At 49.7% G+C, this 22458-nt stretch overlaps 1 protein-coding gene across 1 annotated transcript in view; it reads right to left on the minus strand.

Moving 5' to 3' along the window:
* Positions 1 to 22458, minus strand: part of Disc1 (DISC1 scaffold protein) — a 162741-nt gene that overhangs the window by 32920 nt on the left and 107363 nt on the right. The window contains exon 10 of the mRNA XM_057753351.1: positions 10067 to 10127. Coding sequence (XP_057609334.1) covers positions 10067 to 10127 — 61 coding nt within the window. The remainder of the gene's footprint in view (positions 1 to 10066; positions 10128 to 22458) is intronic.

Here is a 22458-nt window from a genome sequence, read left to right on the forward strand (position 1 = left end):
CCATGATCAACCAACCTCTCTGCCCCATCAGAGGATGCTGGACTTCCTCTGCATCTCAGCCATGAGATCTTAAGCTTCTTAGGCAAAGCCAGGTGTCCCACTGTCCTTTTGCCTGTGGTGTGGCATTGCAACCTCTGTGCAAGGTTATGTAAACCATATCCAATGGCACAGCGCACAGCACTGGACCATGCTTTGTTCTGTTCTTCTCTCCAACCAGAGACCATGAAGGGTTTATCTAGCTCTTCTCAGGGCTGTCTCTCCATGCTTTAAAGGCAGTTCTGAAGTTTGTCTTTCTCTGGGTTTAGCAGACCGAAGGACCCCAGAGTCCATTAATTCATACTGGAAAGACTATTATCGCCCTACTGCTGCAATCCATGACTTTCGCATGAAAAGCAGGCTGTTCTCACATTTGACTGTACGGTCCAGTGGGGAGGAAGGCATCCCCCAAAAAACAACCAAAATGACAGCAGCCAGGAGATCACCTGACGGTGCTAATAATTGTGAGGGGTCAGGGGGTCAAAAGCTAAGAAGCCAGTGGCATAAACACTGTAAGAAGCCAAGCTATATGGGACACTCCTTGAACCCCACCTGAAATTAGCACCATCTTTCTTGGGATTAGACTATCTGGACATCGGTCCACTGGCTATTCTAAGAGAGTTCTTAGGCAGACTAAAGGATCTTCAGGTTTCAGGCTTCTGCATAAATGTCCACCAGGTATATCTAACCTGCAGCCTGCATGCCGCCTGTGGCCAAGGGTAGCTGAGAGTATTGCCTAACACACTGGACACTTACTTAAAACACAAGAGGATCATGATATCATTTTTGGGCAGGGTCCTTGACAGTCAAGTTTGTAGATGAAAATGCTATGTCACAATGTCAAAAAGCTCCTCCTGGATGCTGATACCCTGGAAAACCAAGATGGGATCATGCTCTCTCTGAGACTGTTGACTTAAACTTGACCAACCCCCACCCTTATCGAAAGGATCCACGGTAGTCACTTAGCGATGGCAGAGTCAGGCAGACTCCAGGGGAGACCTGACAAGCAGGCGTGGGAGACACCCTCCAAAAACGCATCTCTCCTTCACACTCCAGTGAGTCACACAAATGAGCACACCTGTGCCGCCGCCAGCCTCTGGGGCCACTTCCATCCTGTAACGCCAGCACTGACAAACACCATCATCGGAACAAGAGCAGCTCCGCTGAGAGCAATGAATCAAGAAATACACAAAAGAGTCAATTAAGACAGGCTCGACTTGTCTGAAGCAGCCTACCGGCCTGCGCCTGTAGAAGACAGCCGCTGTAAGCCCCGGAGGAGTCCACAGCACTGCTTACTGCCGAATTTATAAAATGATAAAGGGAATAACTCGGACTGATGGCTCCGTGTAGCTGCTTTGTCCAGGAAATAATGATATGATTTCTACTGGAGACTTAAAGTTTTTAATCACATTTATTTATTTGTGTGTGTGTACGTGTGCGTGTATGTGCTCGCATGTGTGTACGTGCGCATACCCCCACACATACTTGCATATGCTACGATTTACATGTGGAGGTTAAGAAAACAACTTGAAGAAATCGGTTTTCTCCTACCAAGTGGGTCCCAAGGGTCAAACTCAGGTCATCAGGCTTAATGGCTTCTTCTGGAGTAAGTGCAGCTCACTGCTAAGGGATTGGAGGACTATCTCAGGGGGTGAAGTGCTTGCAGCACAACAATGAGGACTTGAGGTCGGATCCCCAGAATCCCCCAGAAAGGCAGGCATGCTGATATATGCCTATAACCTCATACACAAGGGTAGAGCTGAGTTTCATGATGGATGAGGCTGGGGCACTCTCCTTTAGCACATTAGAAAACCACATACAACTGTATGAGTTCTAGAAATGTCATCTTTGTGGCGGCAGCAGCGCCAGCAGCACCAGCACCAGCAACACCAGCACCAGCAACACCAGCAACACCAGCACCAGCAACACCAGCAACACCAGCACCAGCAGCAGCAGAAGCAGAAGCAACGGGCCTAGTTTCCACCTGAGCTGGCCATGGTGAGGGATCTAGAGCCCCATCCTGGTGTGGCGTCAAGCTGTAAGGATATGGAGGCTGGTATCTTTGACTCTGGACTCATCCTCATCACCAATGCTCTATCAGCAGCCGTGTGACACAGGCAGGCAGCAGGGCAGGCAGAAGGAAGCGGGAGCTGACTGACTCACAGAACCCCACGCTTGCGTGATGCTGTGTCAGCCCTGTGTTCACTGTGGCAGTGGCACAGGCTCAAAGGCGACGTGCACGAGGGTCACTGACAGCCTTGGGAATGCCCGCCATCTAGAGCCATGGGTCTCAACCTCTGGGTTGTGACCCCTTTCACGGGGGTCACATATCAGATATCTACATTATGATTTTAAACAGAAGCAAAATTATAGTTATGAAGTTGCAGTGAAAATAATTTTATGGTTGGGGAGGGAGTCACCACTACATGAAGAACTATGTTAAAGAGTTACAGCGATAGGAAGGTTGAGAACACAGCTCTAGAGCGAGTGTCTGAGAGCTTCCCCCAGCAGCAGGGATCTTAGAACCCATGTCAGAATCACAGGTTCACATCACAATATCAAAACAAACTATCATATGGTCTCAATGCGTCCTTGAGTCATTAAAAAGTCTTCTCAGGGCTGGAGAGATGGCTCAGCAGTTAAGAGCACTGGCTGCTCTTCCAGAGGACCCAGGTTCAATTTCCATCACCCATATGGCTGCTCATAACTGTCTGTAACCCCAGCTCCAAGTGATTCAACACCCTCACACAGATAAATGTGCAGGCAAAACACCTGTACACATAAAATAAATAGTTAAAAATAAGAGCATTTTTTAAAAATCTCCTTTAATTAATGACAGAAGTCTCCAACATTAATATATTGACTCGAGTTTAACATCTCTTTAAGATTTCTCTGTTCCTGGCTAAACACATCAAAGAGACACAAGCTGGACTTTTGCCTTGAGCGTGTTAAACTCATCTGCAATCGGATACTCCCTGTTAATTAGTAAGTATCTTTGTTGCGTGTCTTTTCTTGAGACAGGGTCTCACTGTAGCCCAGGCTAGCCTCAAACTCACTACGCGCATTATGTAACTGAGGCTGATTTTGAACCCCTAATCCTCTGGCCTTCACCCTCCAAGTGCTAGGACTACAGGAAGCACCACTGCACCGCCATGTGACCGCCGTGTGACGGCTGCCCTGGAATGTGAGGGATGACATGGGCGATGGTGTTTGGAAGCGTCCGCTGCTCTGACTTGAATCAGAGCGTCTATACTGAACTGCACAGACCCTAGTGAGACCAGCCCATTTCCAGGCTCTCCCTTCTTAGGAACGTCTAATGGCTACCAAGTGCTGTGGGAGACTGCTCATGCCTCTGCCCAAAGCAGCCATGTTCCTGTACCACTCACGCAAGCTCCTGTAAGCAAGCCCAATAAACTCACTGCTCCACCAGGCTGGACTTGGGTAGAGTTGTTTCCTCGTTCTGTCCCTGGGGCTCTATCTGGGGTGAATGAACATTTGTGCACCTGCCCCCAGGAAAAGCCATGCAACGCCAGGCTATCTTTAAAAACAGCCTCCTGTCTACCTACCTATCTGTCACCAGTATCAAGGACAAAGAAAACGATGACAGTGTTCAACCCCTCCTCACACGGATTCACTCAGTGCTGACACCATGTCACCCAGGGGTCCTCCTGGCACAATGCCCAGGGTTACTTCAGGTCTCTCTTTATCCACCCTCTTCTCTATGTACATTTCCGCCATCTCTGGGAAGTATCAAAGGAGAGGTAGAACAGGGAGCTGTCACAACCCCAGATGCTCTTGGAGGTCCACAACAGGTCACTGTGCAGAGACACGGAGCCCAGGAGACACAAACAGCTGATTCTTGCCCTGGGCTATGCAAGGTCAGGGCTCTGCAGGGCTCACAGACTCCACTGCCAGGTGAGGCTGAGAAGGCAGCAGGTCTCTAGGATGCTATGTGTGGGGACCACTGCAGGCTCTCGGTCTCCCTGGGAGCCACTGACAGGGACTCAATTATCACAAGTCTTTTCCTTCTGCCCTCTGCTGGAGCTGTTGGCCGCGTCTGGCCAAAGGGCGGGCAACAGAAAGAGCAGACGGCTTAGATAATTGAGGTGGAGAACTTGACGCGACCATGAGACTCACCAGGAAGATGGCAGAGTCTCTCTTGCTTTTTAGAAAAATAAGATTGATTTCCAAGTGGAATTGTATAAATGTCCTTGTGTGTGAGTGTGTGTAGCCGGAGAGGCCAAAGGACATCCACCTTATTTTCTAAGTCAGGGTCTCTCATTGACTTGGAACTTAAGAAGTAGTAGAGGCCCGTGAGCACCATAAATCCTCGTGTCTCTACCTCCCCAGCGCTGGGGTTAAAGTATGTGCTGCCGCAACTGGCTTCTTCAAAAGTGGGCTCTGGGCACTGAATTCAGGTCAGCGTGTTTATACATCAGCACTTTCCTGACTGAGCCGCCGCGCCATCTCTCAACGCAGATTTTTTTCATTCCATCACTTAATGGAGTTCCACTGCTACCGATGAATAGAAGCTCTCATTTGTTCAGTCGTTATTGTGTATGAGACGCATTCTTTATCTTCTTCCGCAATTGTCTCATTTTTACTATAGAAAAAGGCGGCTTGAAGAGATGCATTGTCTAGTGTACAGCCACTGCTCAGAAGTGAGCGCGTTCAAATCTAGACAGTCTTGTTCCTGAACCCATACACCCCCTACCCCACTCTCCACAGCAACCAGGACAGGTGGTCCATGAGGCTCCCTCACGAGTCCTGCCTGACCTCCAGCCTGACCCCGGATTTGAGGGTGCACACTGAAGCCATCAGTTTCAAGGATGGAAGCGGACACAGTCTTGTGCGATCTGAGGTTAAGGGAGAGGCGGACAGGTGACAGGACAGACAGAGGAAGCAGAAGTCACCCAGGGCCACATGACAGAGGGTCAGCCGTACCCTACAGGAAAGATGAACTTTGGCCAAGTTAGAAACCAAAAGAGCGCCTCCTCCTCCAGCCTGTACCCTAGACCTGCTCTTGTCCGACAGAGTTGGCTGAGCAGAGAGCTCCCGCTAGGGGTGGGGGAAGGCACAGAACAGGAAAGAACGGAGGCTCCCTCTGTCTGGGCTGTCAGGAATCCCCACACCTGCATTCCTCTCCTTTGCCGGGGTGACAGGCTCCTGGGGCAGCCAGCTCTGTATTTCCCCGCTGCTGTGTTTATAGTACTAGGAAGAAAGATGATGTGGGTTCAAAGGGATACTTCCAGGTGCTGAGGAACTTGCATGGCTCAGAATACAGAACCCATCTGAGGGACCTCAGAGGACTTCACACCACTATGCCAAACTCCTGTGGTGGCAGGTAGTGGGATCTGCCAGAAGGGCTGTAAACCTGCCGGCGGCTGCGTGCTGGGATGGATACGAACTGGTCCCTGCATTCTCACCAGGAGGCACCAGGAAATGACCACCCGAGTTCAAAATCCCTTTGCCCTCTTTTCTTTTCCAAGACCAACTCCTGTTCTTCCTTCCTTGATGAGAAGACAAACAGACCAGAAATGGGGAGTTCCCTTGCCTAGAAAGTAGCAATATTCTCTTCCATAGGCCTCTCTTTTCAGCATATGGTCCACTGAGTCAAGTCATTTGAACACGCCCTTCAGGATTTGCTTCATATGCAGTGTGCATGTACTGCTGTATGTATGTGATACTAATAGATATAAAATCTCAACCAGTAAAATAGAAGCACGAGATAGAAATTCCAGAACCTTCCAGAACCCTCTCCCTGCTCCTCTGGAAACAACTGCTGCAGTTACCGCCGGAGAGCAGGCAACTGGCTTATGTCAGGGAGTGACAGATTCTGGGAGTCTTGTGGGGTACAACTAGGCCTTTCTCTGAGTACCACGAGAGGCTCAGGACACTGTTGGCTACAGGCCCACAGCTCCCATTCAGCTGACTGCCAGCACTGGGGGCTTTCCGTTTGAAGGCAGACTGCTGGTGTGAGTGACTGAGAACATGTCCAGGAGCCCTGGTAGATACTCCATGGCTTTCTCAAAGCCCTGATCACCGCTACTGAACCCTCCTGGGGTTTGTTAGCTGAGTAACCTTCCGGGCTACCATTGCCTGTGAGGGCATTCATGTAGAAGTTTCCAGATAAATAGTAGGTAAACATTAGGTTTTTAAGAAAGAATCACATCTGCTCTAGAGAAAAGTCATAGAGCTCTTTATTTCAAAATAAATTTCAGATAAGACACCTGGGTTCTCGAGTGCTCCTACCATAAGCCAGGGGCACACACAGGGGCTTCTGAGCACCTCACATCCAGAGAAGACGCCAGGGTCTTTGCTGCTTTGACTCTGAAAGTCTGAGTCACCCTCAAGTAAACTCTTGAGAGATGAAGTAGCGTGCAAGGGCAGAAAAATAAACCAGCAGCCTCTAAAGTGCCCTAAAGGTTTGCAGCAAAGGCTTCAGATCCAGCTCCAGGCAAACAAAGCAGAGAGAGTGGAGACCGGCTGGAAAGGTAAAGAATGCTCCCCAACTATGCATACAATGGACTCCATGCACACGCATAGAGAAAGCCAGCGTGCACATCCTGGGGCAGGGGCAGGTGAGAACTGGCCCTGACAACCAGAGATACCAGTCTTTCATTGGACAATAAGATTTTCTCCTCTGCAGTGGTCATAACATAGGATATGAGATTGTTATAACAAATGTACTTCAGCCGGGCGGTGGTGGCGCACGCCTTTAATCCCAGCACTCGGGAGGCAGAGGCAGGCAGATCTCTGTGAGTTCGAGGCCAGCCTGGTCTACAAGAGCTAGTTCCAGGACAGGCACCAAAGCTACAGAGAAACCCTGTCTCGAAAAACCAAAAAAAAAAAAAAACAAATGTACTTCATCTATGAAGGAAAAGAGAGGGGCAGAGGGGAAAGGGAGAAGAGGGAAAGGAGAGTGGAGAAAGGAAGAGAGAAACTTCTGTGTCGATCCCTGGGTATTACCCATCTTGTTTTGAGAGTGGGGGAAGGAGGAGAGGGAAGGGGGGAGACAGACAGACAGACAGATAGATAGAAGTGGGGGCACCTCTCACTGGCCTGGAACTCACCAATTACTCTAATATGGCTGGCCAGTGACTCCCAGGGACTCACTCACCTGTCTCCATCTCCCGAGCACTGAAATTACAAGCACACATCGCCATAGCTAGTCCCGTTAGTCAACCTGGAGTCTGGGGCCCGAGCACAAGTCCTCTCGGTTTCAAAGCAAGCACTTCACCAACTGAGCTATCTCTCTAGCCCCAAAGGAAAAACCTCTGAGCCAAGAAGAGTTGTGGTGAACACTTTTGATCTCAGCCCTCGGGAGGCTGAAGAGAGGACCTTGAGTTGAAGGCAAGCCTAGGCTACAGAAAGAGACCACCTCAGAAAACCACAGGCGAAAGCAAGGATTCTTTAAATATTACCGTTGACTCTGTGGAAAAGCTCACAGAGAATATGTGATAATTGAGAAGATGGGAATTAAAGCAGAGCTCAGCCCTGAGGAAAAAGAGCTGAACTAACACATCCCACAGTGCTGTCACCTCTGAAACAGCCTGAAGGGGAACGGGAAGTGGGTGAGGCTCCTTGGAGTGGCTTTGTTTTGCTTTTTCACATTCTGCCGTGAATCAGACTGGATGCAAATGGGTTTGGATATGGGATGCTCTGAGTTTTAACCTTAACAGTCAAGAATAAAGCTTCAGGGGCTGGGGAGATGGCTCAGTGGTTAGAGCACTAGATGTTCTCCCAGAGAAGCCAGGTTTAGTTCCCAGCACCCACAAGCAGCTCACAACCATCTGTAACTCCAGTCCCAGGGAATACAGAGACGTTTTCTGGCCTCTGTGGACATCATACGTGTGTGGTGCACAGACATGCGTGCGAGCAAAACACCCGTACACAGAAAATAAAAATAAATAAAGTTTCAAGAGGTAACTGCTACTGCTCCACTGCTTTTTTTTTCTTCAAGACAGGGTTTCTCTGTAGTTTTGGAGCCTATCCTGGAACTAGTTCCTGTAGACCAGGCTGGCCTCGAACTCACAGAGATCCGCCTGCCTCTGCCTCCCGAGTGCTGGGATTAAAGGCGTGCGCCACCACTGCCTGGCTTGATCCATTGAGTCTTAAACTACGTAACTGTCGGTTTAGCACATGGCAAATAGCGTGTGGCCTTTAATGAGACTGAGGGTCCTTCTCAGGAGGTTGGACTGCCAAAGTTGGACAGAATTCTCGGAGCAAACAGTGGCTGTGGCTCTGGATATTAAAAAGATGGCAGGAGGATGCCACAGAAAATCGCTTCTGTGCTGAGTTCTGGATGAGCATGAACCAGATCCCACAGGGAATGGGCTGGTTGGCCACCCTGGAGGCAGAAAGCCGCTGCCAGAGCAGAGGTGGGCATACGTCATCCAGCGAGAAACATGGTTCCACTGGCAAGGCCGACATAGATCTCTGGGGCACCTCAGAGGCTGATGGGACTCAAAACCAAGCATGTGGAGAAGAGAGAAGCCAGCTTGAAGCCTGAACCTGCACTAGGAAGCAGGTCGGGTGGCCACACATAGAAGGACGAGCCCTGAGTGCAACTGTGCACAGATCAGCACAGTGCAAGGAGCCAGCCTGGATGCCTCCTGCGGAGCGATATCCACCTATCCACAAAGACAGAGACCTTCCTCCCATCTGTGGCAAAAGACGCTGCCAATGGGCTGGTGAGGTGGCTCAGCACGGGCAACGAGCCCAGGGACCCGAGTTCCTTTGTCACCTGGAAGCCACCGAGCATAAGAAGAGAATTGACCACTGCAAGTTACCATGTGTGCCCCAGCACATGCCTGCCAACCCTTAAACAGGAGGAGTGAATAGACACAGGAAGGACAGCTAATCCTTCCTGAGGGTGGGTAGGTCGTAGGTGCAGAGTGCAGCTGGGGAGGTGTCTGTCTGTCTGTCTGTCAGTGCTCATGTTCTAGGGCAACAGGGTGCTGACCAAGAGTCTAAGATGACTGCAAGTGGCTTGCATGCCTGAAAAAGAGAGTAGCAGGAATAAGATGGAGAGACGCATGTCAGAAAGCCCCTCCTAGCACATGACAGGGCAGGAAAGCCAGCCTCAGATCCAAGCCTCTGAGCTACCTGTGTACGCTCCTGACAAATCCTGACAGCTGCCTTCCGTCAACCAGCTCGGCCACCGCTTTCTCCAGGTCTCGGGGTGGCAAGGTCAGTTGGCAGGCGGAAGGACTTGGCTTACAACCTGAGGCTAATCCCATGCCCTCGGGATGAATGCCTGGCCCTGCTCCCTGAAGGGAAAAGCCTCTGTACTGTCCCAGCAGACAAAGGTTTAAGGCAAATCTATTCCAGAGCCACTTAGCAATTTCCAAAATAGTAGCAAGATGTTTCCATAAAACCAAACTGGCTGCCAGGGAGAAAAAGCAGGCTACATTGTCGAACTTGTTCCCTTAATTAGGACCAGATCCCACTGGCTGGGGTTTATTTCCAGAAGTAGACATCCCCGAAAACCAGAAACAGCTTGACGTGCTGTGGCGTCGCTAATGCTTCTCCGATCTGAATTCCTAATTGGGTTTAAAAAAAAAAAAAAAAAAGCAACCAGGAATTTTCACGCTGGTTTTGATTCGGGATTCAAAACAGAACCTACAATGTACATTCCTACATTGTTCTGGGCATAAACTGGTTCCTAGTCCTTAAGCCCCCTTCAGAGGCTGACACAGAAAGGAAAAGCAAACCGCAGCATGAATCCTCAACTCAGTATCCCAAAGAGGCTTTTCTCGTTCGAAGATGTGAAAATGGCCCTGTGTTCTCGCCAAGATGCATTTAAACACTCTAATCTATTTGCTTTGTCAAGGGAGAGCCTGGGCTAGGAGACATTGGCACAGCACCTGCTCCCCCCCCCCCCCGGGGGGGTGATGCAGAGGGCATTTTCCTGCTTTTCTTTGTTAACTTGCTGTAGAGAATGACCAGCCCTGGTCCCTTGTCTTTCTGCATCCCCCATAAAGCAAGCAGATGCCCCCTGAGTCTGCAGGGCAGAACAGCTCCTCACCTGCGCAGCCAGCCCTCCAGCACTTCCATATGCTTCAAGGCCGCTGCCTTCACACTGGCTTCTGCAAGACAAAACCCAATGAGAGAGTGAGTGCAGCTGCATCCCCAATGGAGGGAAACCAGGACTGCTCATTTAAAAGCCGAAAACAAAGGATTGTGGTCAAGGCTCTAACAAGATCAGCATGCTGCCTTGGAAAGCCCTCAGGTTCATCCACGTGGCTGCCTGGAACCACGCACTGCGAGTATGCAGAGGCCCCGATTGTCTCTGCAGCTGGAGTCAGACACAGGCCCTGTCATTGGGCCACCCCGATATTCTTACAGGTAGCTCACTGTCAGTCTGTCAGTGTGTGTGATAACACCTTCCTTCCAAAACAAACAGCTCTAAAACTGCTATGAACTCATGTTTATAAATAATCTGGGCTGTCAAACTAATATTTTGTTAAATAAACTAGATGCTACATGCTAGATTCCCCATTGTGGTCTAGATGTGAAATGTCCTCCAAAAGACACTGTGTCCGAAGGCTTGGTCTCCAGCTATCTGAAGTGGGTCACCAGGGGCCAGCTCTGAAGGTAGGATCTGCTTCTGGTTCCACGCTGAGCCTTCTTCTTCCTGACCCACCAAGGTGTGAGGATCCGCCCTCTGCCACCTCATGCTCACACTGCTACTGAGTGTGCTTAAACAGAAATACGTCACAAAGGATGGGCCTTGAAGTTACTATCTGCTTTTTCTTCAATCTAACAAAGAGGACTGTAGACACGCCCCCCCCCCCACCTTCCCTCCCTGCCCCAACATGATGGCTGCAGACACAGCCACCCCATTTGCTGTGCCCGGCCCACCATGATGGAATTTTCTCTCTGAAATCATGAGCCAAAAGAAGCTTGCCTGGGAGGTAGGTGGCTCTGGGTGAAGCAAGAATGAGTGTGATCAAAATACATTGTAAGAAATTCCCGAAAGGATTAATAAAACAATTATATAAAACCACGTAAAACTCTCTTCCCTGAAGTAACTTCTGCCAGCAGAAAAGTAACCCCTCAACTCTGCTAGGCTTCTGTAGCTGGTAACCCAAAGACTCCCCTTGAACGTTCAGCTTCTTGTGCTTCCCAGCTTGCCTGGAGGCTGACATCTGGGCGGAACACCGTTTAGTATAAGAGTTTGCGAGCCCTGAGCACCCGGCTTTCTGCCGAACCATGCTGTCTGTGAGTGCCACACAGTATATGCACTGAGTCAATTCACAGCCTTCGAGACGTACCAGCCCATGGGCATGGAGTCTAGACTTTCAGCTTCCAAAGTAACACAACCTCCAACATGCTGACCCAGAAGAGGTCACTCCCCTCCTCCTCCCTGAGTCTCCATCCAGAGTCTACTGGAGAGGAGCCTCTGGGGAGCTGGTGATCCCCAGCATGAGGCAAGGTGCTCAGGAGATGCCAAAGGAAACAATGGGACCTCGGGAGAGAGGCGTGAGACAGTGTTCCCCGCTTGTCAACTGAAGTCAATATTCAGATGGCACTCCTATGAGAATGAGTTTCAGATAATTAGTTTAATGAATCCAAATTAAGTGGAGATCAATTGATAATTGAATACAGTAAATTTGTGCATGCTACGAGCATTGGTCAGTGTTACAGGTGTTTAACCCATTCTGTGCAAAGCATTGTACTTAGTATTATTTATGTGTATGCATATGTGCGTGCGTATGTATGTGTATGACTTGTATGTATGTGTGTGTGCCTGTGCACATGTGTCTGTGTGTGCACATGCATGTGTGTGCCTCTGTGTGTATGGACTTGTATGCATGCATGTGTGTGTGTTGTGTATGTGTGTGTGCCTGTGCACTTGTGTCTGTGTCTCTGTGTACACATGCATGTGTGTCTGTGTTTGTGTGTGTGTATGTGTGCATGTGCATGCGTGTGCACATGCATGTAGAGGCCAGAGGTAGACATCAGGTAAGTCCCTCAGTCTCTCTACATCTCACTCTATGAGACACGGTCTTTCACCGAGCCTGGGGCTCATGGCCTGGCTGGCCAGGTGTGGGCGAGCCTCAGGGATCACACCTTCTCAGCTGGGATGAAAAGCAAGCACCACCACACCAGGCTTTTAAATGGGTACTGAGAATTGAACTCTGGTCTTCATGTTTTCCCAGCAGGCACATTACCAACTGAGCCATCTCCACAGCTCCCTATATTTGGTGCTATTTAACTATAAAAAGAAACTAGCACCAAGGGACCCAGAGGGGCCAATATGAAAAATGCCTTTTATGTAGCCAACAAGCCAACAATGAAAGAATAGTTTATCTTTTTAAACTAATTTTTAAAATTTATTTTACATACCAACCACAGTTTAATACGCATACACACACACACACACACACACAGGATCTCCCTATGTAGAAGCCTGGCCATCCTGGAACTTGCTCTATAGACGATGCTATCCTTGAACTCACAGAGATCCTACTGCCTCTGCCTCTTCAGTGCTAGGATTAAAGACATGTGTCACAATGCCTAGCTATTATAATATTTTCAAAATTGTATTTGTTTTAATTTTATGTGTATGTTTGCCTGCATATATATATATACATATACACATATATACATATGTATACCACGTGCATGCTAGCACATTTTTAAAAGCTGAAAAATCATTCATTTGGATACAAACACACACACACTAACGGAAGGGACATTTGACCTATTTTTGCAAAAGAAGTTAACAGATTTCAATAATTGACACTCAGTCCAAAATTTACCTTCCGTTTAGTAAAATTTTTAGAAGGAAGATGAGAAAACAAAGGGAAAGCTGGAATCCTGACAACTTTCAAATATTCAAGGCTCTAGTCACCCTCCAGCTTTGTCTGGAAGATTAAGCCATGTACAAAAATGAAGTGTGAACCCACCAGTTCAAAAGACCCAGGAACACCAGAAGTTGAGGAAGCCAATCTTGTAGTCATTCTGTCTTGGCAGATGAAATGGAACCGACTGTGCTGGGCCTTGAGAGCTGGGGCAACCCTTCCCACAAAGCTGTTGCGCACGCAGCTCATTTCACACTCAACGGTAGGTCAGCACTGCCCTGAGCCATCTCCCAAGCCTCAAGTTTTTAATGTCCATATTCATCTTGGCTCACCCTTCCTGGATATCCGTGTCATGTGTGTGGTGGCATGCGTGTTCCACTGCCTCTTCACGCCTGTTTAGCCCAGACTCAATGTTGCCATGGTATATGTCCCAGCTGGACACGGCTCTTGAGAGAGAACCCTGAAGCTGTAAGTATATTGCCCTTCCAAGGTTGCTAAATATTGCTTATAGAATTTCAAACCAGAAGCAAATGAATACATCACCAAACAGTCAATGAACACTGCAAGGGCTTGTTCAGTCCGAGGCTGCTAATTACCCTTTCTTTTATTCTAATGGGAAGATTTGCAGAGAGAAAGGAAAACTAATGGATGCGGGTCCCAGAGAATGAAGATGTATTAACAGAAAGGGCTTCTCTCTGTGGTTCCAGAAAACACAGCTGCTGTACAAGATCCTGTGTCGGGACCACGGGCACTGCATCACCCTGGGCTCAAGAAAGTTGGGCTGCTCAGAACTAGTCCAAATGCAGAGTCTGAGTGCTCAGCTGTATATGGGTCATCACCACTAAACTCCCACCATGACAGCCTCAGAGCTCCACAGGAGAGAGAGTAGGAAGAACGTAAGATAGGGAGGGGAGCTATGAGATGCTGACTTCTGTATGTGGTGTGGCTCATGCATACATTCACTTGTAACTGCTATTGTTACCTGCCCAAGACACACACAAGATCAAACCAGACAAAACTCCAGTACGAACACCCGTATTGGAGGAGCTCCTGGAAAGTTGAAGGCTGTTGGGGGGGGAGAGAAAGGAGAGTCATTCCCCTATCCAATGTGTACATGGGTGGTGCTAAGTGGGAGAGAGGATGGGGCACCAAAGGGAGCTGAAGGGGATGTAATGGTGGATGGCTATGATCCATATACATTGAATACATTTATGGAATGTTCACAGAATAAAGAAAAAACATTGTTACAAAAGAAAAGAAAGCAAAGCAAGCTGATGACAGAAACCGTCACTTGGTGACCGGGAAGGCAGGACGAGCCTCAGAGAGTCGACTGCTCCAGGTAGCAGCAGTTCTTCTGGGTTCCTCAGGGAGGGAGGCAAGGCCTCAGGCTTGGTTAGGGGGGGATGGTTAAGAGAAATTTGGAAGGACTGAGCGGAATGAGAGGTCTTGGAGGGTTTCCTGGTGCACGGGTAGACATGGCTGATTTAGAACAGCCATGGCAAGTACCGTAGGATTTACATCCTTGAATGTGGGCGTTGTCTGTTCATTTCAGCTTCCTGGCGATTTCCGAGTCATTTTCCCTGAGCTCACATTGTGATTATTTGGTGGAACACATGACCCCACACGCAAAGATGTCTAGCAGGACAGGCTCTGTGTCCCCACTGTTACTGTGACAGTCACACATGGAAGTAGATGTGAGGCCAGCTCCACTTTTGCAGGTCTTTCCAGGCCAGGTGAGTGAGAGACTACATACGACCTCACACCATAAGTGGTGTGAAGACCAGCTGTGTGACCTCACGCCGCAGTGACATTAAGACTGCATGTGTGAAAAGGTTCTCAGAGCAGAGTGGGGCAAGGCTACCCTGGCACCTTCCTTTCCAGGAAGGAAGAACAAACAACATTCACAGCCCAGCTTCCAGTCTCCTCTGTGGGATGGCGGAAGGCTGAGTTCTGATGCGCCAGACTGTCCCTGAGCCCACTGTATGCCTCAAGACGGTGCTGACTGTCTGCTACTCATAGCCAGAAAGTGGCTTAGATGGAAGGAAGGGAGCCTCTGGAGGTCAGGAAGCTACTGTGAGCTTTGGCTGTAGAGGGGATAAAGCCCGAGCCCCACCTGCCATGCTTGTCATCGGCTAATTGGGTATCATATGATGCCGTGAGCCCCACTTTCCCAGATCCACCCAGCTTCCTCCCTGCCGTTTCTGGTGCCCTCCAGTGCACAGCCTGATGTCGGAGTCAACGAGAAAACCAAAGCCAAATGCTGGCAGGGTGCAGAACAGGTCAGAAAATGCTAACGCTCTCAGCAATAAGCAGCTTCACTTCCAGCCCCACGCACATCCTAGCCAAGTGTCTTCTAGGTGGAAAGACTGGCTGCCTGTCCTCCATCCCTGCTGGCAGCAGCAGGTTCCTGGGTTTGCTTTCCTGACTCCTCATTCATTTAAATGGAGAAGTTGTGACCATAAAATTAATTTACAGTATTTCAAAAATTGCTTAGAATGCTGATTTATATATGTTGTCTAGCTGCACACATCTGAGAATACACACACTCACTCTTTGATTCCCTTCTTCTGTCAGTCACAAGCCCAGGCATGAATGTGTGTGCAGACAGGCATGTGCAGATGTGACCACATGCATGCACACCCATGGGCTTACACATAAAAGTGCATGCTTCATGTACACATATGTGCTTATACACTTGGGAGCAAGCATGCTCATATTCACATACGCATCCAGATATATACTAGCATGTATACATGTATGCTCGTGTGCACTGTGTGAGTGTGCAGGCATGTGCACACACAGATATGATTCTCTTCATTCCCTTTTAACAGACAAATCAAGGAGTGCAATCTGCACCTTTCTTTTGAAATGGAAAACTATCTTAAAATATTTGCTGTGGAAAACCAAATCCGTGTTTGATCCTCTTAGGCTGAGGAAAGCAAGCCCACCCTGGGCGCCGGCGGGACGCTTCCTGCGCATCATTATTTTGTTGGATTCTCACAGTGCTGCTCTGAATCCCTTTGAGGATAGGGATTTAAGGCCCAGGGGAGCCGTTTCAGGAGAAAATGAAAAAAATCCTACCCCAGCTTAGTGATATCCCAAAGCCGAGGCTTTACCCTGTGCAGAGGGCTGCTGCCCAGCTGCCAAGACGCACACAGTGGATTTCACTGAAAGAATTCTAACTTCACAGAGGGAAACCCTGCTGTTCTACTGGCAAGAGTGCCATACAGACACTGTGCTCAGTGCTCTGCCCTCCCCCCCCCCCCGCCACAGGGTCCTGCAATACTGGTAAGAAAACAGGACAGGACGCCTAATGTGCTGACCACACAAGCATGAGACCTGAGCGTCATCTCCAGCATCCGTATTAACACGCTCTAAATGGTACACACTTGTAACTCCAGCGCTGGGGTTACAGAGACAGGTGAGTCCTGGTGCCTGCTCTTAATCCATCAGTTCCAGGCCAAGGGGAGACCTGAAGAGGGCAATTCCTGAGGAAGGATACCTGAGGTTATTGTCTGGCCTCTACGTGTGCACATGCACCCACAGGCACACACACGCGCGCACACACACAGCTGTATGGACAAAGTTCAGCAACATGGAAAGCCAGGTTCCATGTGCTCCTATACCAGCTGTGGGAGGCACCTCCCAACAGTCTCTACAAGTAAATAGCCCAGCCCTGAGGCTTCTTACACCAGCAGGCCTTAGCAAGATGGAATTTCTGAACATTGCTAGCTGTTCTACTGCCAACAGCCTGTTATAGCTGTGCCTACTGTCTACCACACACAATCTCCATAGAGCATACTACAGCTGTGCCTACTACCACCTTCCACACACAATCTCCACAGAACATACTACAGCTGTGCCTACTGTCTACCACACACAATCTCCATAGAACAAGCCAAGCCTTTCCCTGGAACCTGCAGCTCTTCCCTATGGGGCTGCTGATCGTCCGTATCCACCTCGCCATGTGCCAGCACACCTGACGCGGGCGGCTCCTTGCCACACCAGCCCCGGGCCTGAGTCCATCAAGCTTTCTTCCTGGAGTTGGTTCCAGCATGGTGGAACCAGCTGGGGAGTCTGCTAGCCCTCAAGGCCAGCACTAAGACCCCAGGTGTAGACTGATGGCAGCCATTATCAGCTCAAAGGCAGCATGAGAATGAAGCTGACTCTCAGAGGGGAGCAGGGGAGGAGGGGATGGGACTGGATAGCTCACAGGGCTGGGCCACCGTATTCTGTTGCCACCACCATGCCACCATTGTCACCTCTGGAGCTAATACAGAGTCATTTGCCCTTAGGCTTCTGATTTGGTTTCCACATCCCCACTATCCAGGCACCCACTTCAAATGCCTCCTGATTCTCTCCACCTACATCCTCGCTGCTCCGCCAGAACTTCCCCCTCTGTTCCTGTGGCTCCTATGGGGCTTTCAGGAACTCCAAACCATCCAGGTTACTCAGAGCAAGCCCTGTCTTCTCAGAATCATGAATTCTCTCTACTGGAGCCCCAGTCCTCGGCATAGTCCTGGGACCCAAGGAAGTGCAAGCATCCAGTTCTACGTCCAATAATGGTGTGCTATGTGCCACCCACATGCTAGCACACTGCTCCCTCTGGGATCAAGCACTGTGACTGCACTGGTACTGCACGCCATGTTCTTCTCACAGGAGAATCGTAAAAACGAGGCTATAGTTCTCAGAGCACTGACAACCAGCCAAGGCAACAGGTACCAGCAGACTCTGGCTATGGCAGAAAGCAAAGACTAGGAACTGGGATAATGACTCGAATGAGTAAAGTGTCTGCCACGCAAGCATGAGAACCTGAGTTCAAATCCCCAGTGCTCATGTAAAAAGCCAGGCATAGGAACAGCACTGGGGAAGCAGAAATAGGGCTTAGTGGCCATCCATCCTAGCCTAATGGGTGAGCTCCAGGTTCAGTGAGAGACCCTGACTCCAAAAATAAAAGGAGGGAAAGTGAAGAGTGATCAAGGACGATATCTCATGTCACCCTCTGGCCAACACACAGGTGCATATATACTCATAAAGACCAAAGACATACATCACACGGGCACACATACACACGGGCACACACACACACAAAGACTAAACTGATAAACATTCCACATACACCTTCAAAAGATCATATCCCAAGTGAGCCAAGTTCTGTGCAGCTCCCTGATGGCCCTGCCTGAACCTGTTTCCCACCTGTGGGTACAGCCTGAGGAGCAGATCGGCTGGGAGGCAGGATGGAGGCTAGCATGCTCACAGCATTGCATCCAAGCAGCCCGTGGTCCCCGCTGCAAGAGTGGAGGGGAGCAGCCTTATCGGGCAGAATCTCATTTTCAGTCTCTCAATTCAGAAATCACATTTGGGATTCTACTGAAATGGAAACTGAAAAACACACACCGTCCTCAGTATCCCACTAGCTTACATCTGGGTTCCCTCCTTCCTTCCCTTCCTCTCTCCCCCTCCCTCCGTCCTTCTTTCCCTTTCTCCTGCCCACCCTCAGGAGCACAAGGTCCATGAGAATTTAAAAATAGCCTAACGGATTTCTAATAGAGTTCACTAAATGGGCCCATTTTCCACGCCTTTCATTCTACATTACGCACCGGTTGTCTGGAAGCACAAGGCATAAGTGAGAAGGATACGACATTTAAAATCTAATTTTCAAAAATTGGGTCCTAGGGCAGAACAGTGAAATGCATTTACACATAGAGTCGTGCCTGCAAATCGATACTGGCAGAACAAGTGCCCGCTAGCTCGTCTGACAGCCCAGCCTGAACTCACCAAGCCACGGAAACCAATTCACTCACTCAGCAGGTGCCTGCCGAGCCCCTGCTAGGGGCCAGGTGGCTTGCCTGGTGCCCTCGTTGTCCATGTGCTGGAAGTTCATGGCCCTAAGGACCCTGGGAACTGATGAGGGAATCGCATGGTTAAGAGGTCTTTACCACACAGGGGAGATGGGTAGGGAGAGAGGCTGAGATGGGAAGGCCAGCAAGCACCCAGAAAAGCAGTTTTTATGAAGGTTGGGGACAGGTGAAGGGAGAAGTAGCCTGGCCTGTAATGAGAAAGGAACAGCAGCCCAGAGGTCCCATGTAAGAGCTAAGGGGCAGGGGGTGGATGAGGGAATGTGAGCATCCAGGCTAACTTAGGACAGAGGGACACAGTGAGAAATGACAGTAAGACAAGCGGAGGGAGCGCCTGTGCTAAGTCCCTCGTGGGAGTGCGTCATTCCAGGGTTTCCTGCAGGAGAACGGCATGGCTGCTCCTGACCCAGTGCAGTGCACCCGGGATTGCGGCTGGGCAGGATTAGATCTACCGAGTATTATAGGCACGGCTGCATGAGTCTGGGATTTGACAGCGTGGAAGGTACATGTCTGGTTCGATGTCATAAATGCAGTCATCTTGGGGGCTAACCTTCACATCTATTCCTAAGTGACCTTGGTCAATTTCCCCCACATAGTTTACCAGCAAATTATACACATGAAACCCTGGCAGAGATACTTGGAGTTTTGCGACCCACCCTAGGGGTAAGGGAGCGCTGAGACAAGGCAGGTATATCCCACCCTGTGTGAAGCCACTTCTGTCCTCCTGACCAAGTTCCAGGACCTCAATGGTCCTGTGCCATCTTCAGGATCCTGCATCTGCCAGCGAGCATCTAATAAATACATCCCAGTATCCCAGATCCAGCTGCCTCCAGCTTCAGTCTCACAGCACCGTGGGTTGGTACCTCATACACTGGAACCAGGCTGGTCCAGAGCAGGTGGCTTTATACGCAAGGCTAGTTGAGAAATAGAACTGGCAGGCTGTGGCGCTAGGGTGGACTGGTCCACACCCTCAACAATTACAACAATGGAAACTATTGAGAATCTCTGGTGCTTGTCATCTTTGCTGCTAGGATGCAGCTAGTAAAACAGGTGTGAGTGGGCACAGGTAACAAGTAAAAGAAGCTAATGACTCCACCATAGGGCAGATGCTAAGAGAATATGCCCTCGGGCACTGGGGGAAAGATGCCCTTTAAATAAGGCAGTCAGGGACACACTTGAGATAGTGGGGGTGAGATCACACAGACAGAAAAGGCACCGGTTGGCCCTTCTCTTTGCCATGGCCCCTTGGCAGAGGAAGAAGGCCAGAGAAGACCTGAAGAGAGAAGGCCAGTGTGTGGACCTGAACCTATGCTTAGGCATCTGTATTGACGACTCGTTGCACTGACAAACTACGTGACAAAACTCAACGTCCGAGAGGAAAGCTTTAATTTGGCTTCTGGCTTAAGATGGCCGTGCCCATCATGGTGTGAAGGCATGGCAGAGTTCATAAAGCTGGGAGCGGGTAGCTGAGACTCCTCACAGCTCAGGGGAGCCGGAAGCAGAAAAACAAGGAACACCGGCAGACACCTGGTTTCTCCCACTTTTCTGTTTTATTCAGCCAGGACCCCAGCACACGGGATGGTGCTGCCCACATTCAGGACAAGGCTTCCTCCCCCCTTCTCCAAAGCCAGCACAGCTCACACTTCCAACTTCACCAACTCTTCTGCCTCGTCTCTCGGACCGGTGGAAAGTACAATATCCCCAAGCCTGAAAGGACCCAGGGGCTGCCAAGACGGTTGGGGAAGGCTCACCTGGACTTTGCAATAAAAAGGGGACTTGGAAAAGGTGACTTAGTAGGTAGTTGTGTTTGCTGTGACATAACATCCTCAGCATTCATTAAACGTCAGGCATAGGTGTGTGTACATCATATATCCCCATACATTAAACGTCAGGTATGGCCGTGTGCACATCATATATCCTCATACATTAAATGTCAGGCATGTCTGTGTGCACAGCATATATCCCCATACATTAAACGTCAGGTATGGCCATGTGCACATCATATATTCCCATACATTAAACATCAGGCATGTCTGTGTGCACAGCATATATCCCCATACATTAAATGTCAGGTATGGCCATATGCACATCATATATTCCCATACATTAAAAGCCAGGCGTGGCTGTGTGCACATCATGTATCCCTATACATTAAACGACAGGCATAGGTGTGTGTACATCATATATCCCCATACATTAAACGGCAGGCATGGCCATAAGCACATATATTCCCAGGGTTGGAGGTCAGAGACAGGCAGATCCTAGGAGCTTGCTGGCCAGCAAGCCTAGGCAAAGCAGCAAATTTCTGCTCAGAGGGACCCTGTTTCAAAAAATAAGGGGGAGAACATTAGAGGATGATATGACATTATCCTCTGGCCTCTGCATATGTACATACTTGCATAGACAGAGAGACAGACAGACGACGGACACACAATTTGAAGGCTAGGAGATGGCTTGGTAGGTAGAGAACTAGCTGTACGAACATGAGGGCCTGGGTCTGGATCCTCAGCACTCATAACACTGGGCACAGCAGTGCACATCTGTGACCCCCATGCTGAGGGGGAGGGGCAGAGACAGGTGGATCCCTGAAGCTTATTGGTCAGCCAATTAGTCAAATTGGTGAGATCCTATCGAAAGAAAGAAAGAAAGAAAGAAAGAAAGAAAGAAAGAAAGAAAGAGGGAGGGAAAGAAAGAGGGAGGGAGGGAGGGAGGGAGGGAGGGAGGGAGGGAGGGAGGGAGGGAGGGAGGGAGGGAAAGAGAGAGAGAGGGAGGGAGGGAGGGAAAGAGAGAGAGAGGGAGGGAGGGAGGGAGGGAGGGAGGGAGGGAGGGAGGACGGAAGGAAGGAAGGAAGGAAGGAAGGAAGGAAGGAAGGAAGGAAGGAAGGAAGGAAGGAAGGCAGGCAAGCAGGCAGAGACTGAGGGCACCTGACACGGACCTCTGGATGTCCACATACCACATACACACACATACACACACAGGCGCGCGTGCGCAGGCGCGCGCGCGCGCGCGCACACACACACACACACATGTAAGTAAGCACCTGCAAGCAACACAAGTAAGATTATTGATGGACCACAGCCACACTCATATACAAGTGCATGCATGCTCAGGACCCTAACAGGCAGCTGTGCCTCTCTCCTGGTGACTCCCCCACCCCACAGAAGCTGGGCTCGCCTTCCGTCACCAAGCCTTTCCTGCCTTCAAGGAGGCCCTAGCAGCCCCTCCGCACAGCCCTGACAGCCCCCAGCCCTGCAGCTCTTCCAGCGCCAGCTGTAGGGCTAGCCAAGGGGACATTTCAACACTGCAGCTGCAGCAGTGCAGCAGAGATGCTTCTGTAGCTCAGCAGGCATCCCCTCCCTCCTGGATGAAACCAAGCTTCCTGCCTAACAGGAGCAGGCAGCCAAACCCTCCCTCCCAGTCCGCTGAGACAGACTTCCCCTGGTAACCCAAAGCACTCAATGCGACAGAAAACCCAGACTCCAGCCCCACAGTGCCTGGTATGTGTTTTAAGTATTTAAAACACATTAGACTTGACACCAGAGTGGCTAATAAGTTAATGCCCCAGGTACTGAGGAGGATGTAAGTATGAAATTATAGGCTTAAAATGATCCCAGTGAAGCCATTTCTTCTAACAAGATAATAAAATGCATTTTCTCAGTGAGCCATATATAACTGGCTTGATGATATAATAAAATGGGGACACGGGCTTAATGGAAGATGGAGTTAGATTGTAGATTAAGGTGTGACGTGTG

This window comes from Chionomys nivalis, chromosome 21 (assembly GCF_950005125.1).
Source record: "Chionomys nivalis chromosome 21, mChiNiv1.1, whole genome shotgun sequence".
Classification (NCBI taxonomy): domain Eukaryota; kingdom Metazoa; phylum Chordata; class Mammalia; order Rodentia; family Cricetidae; genus Chionomys; species Chionomys nivalis.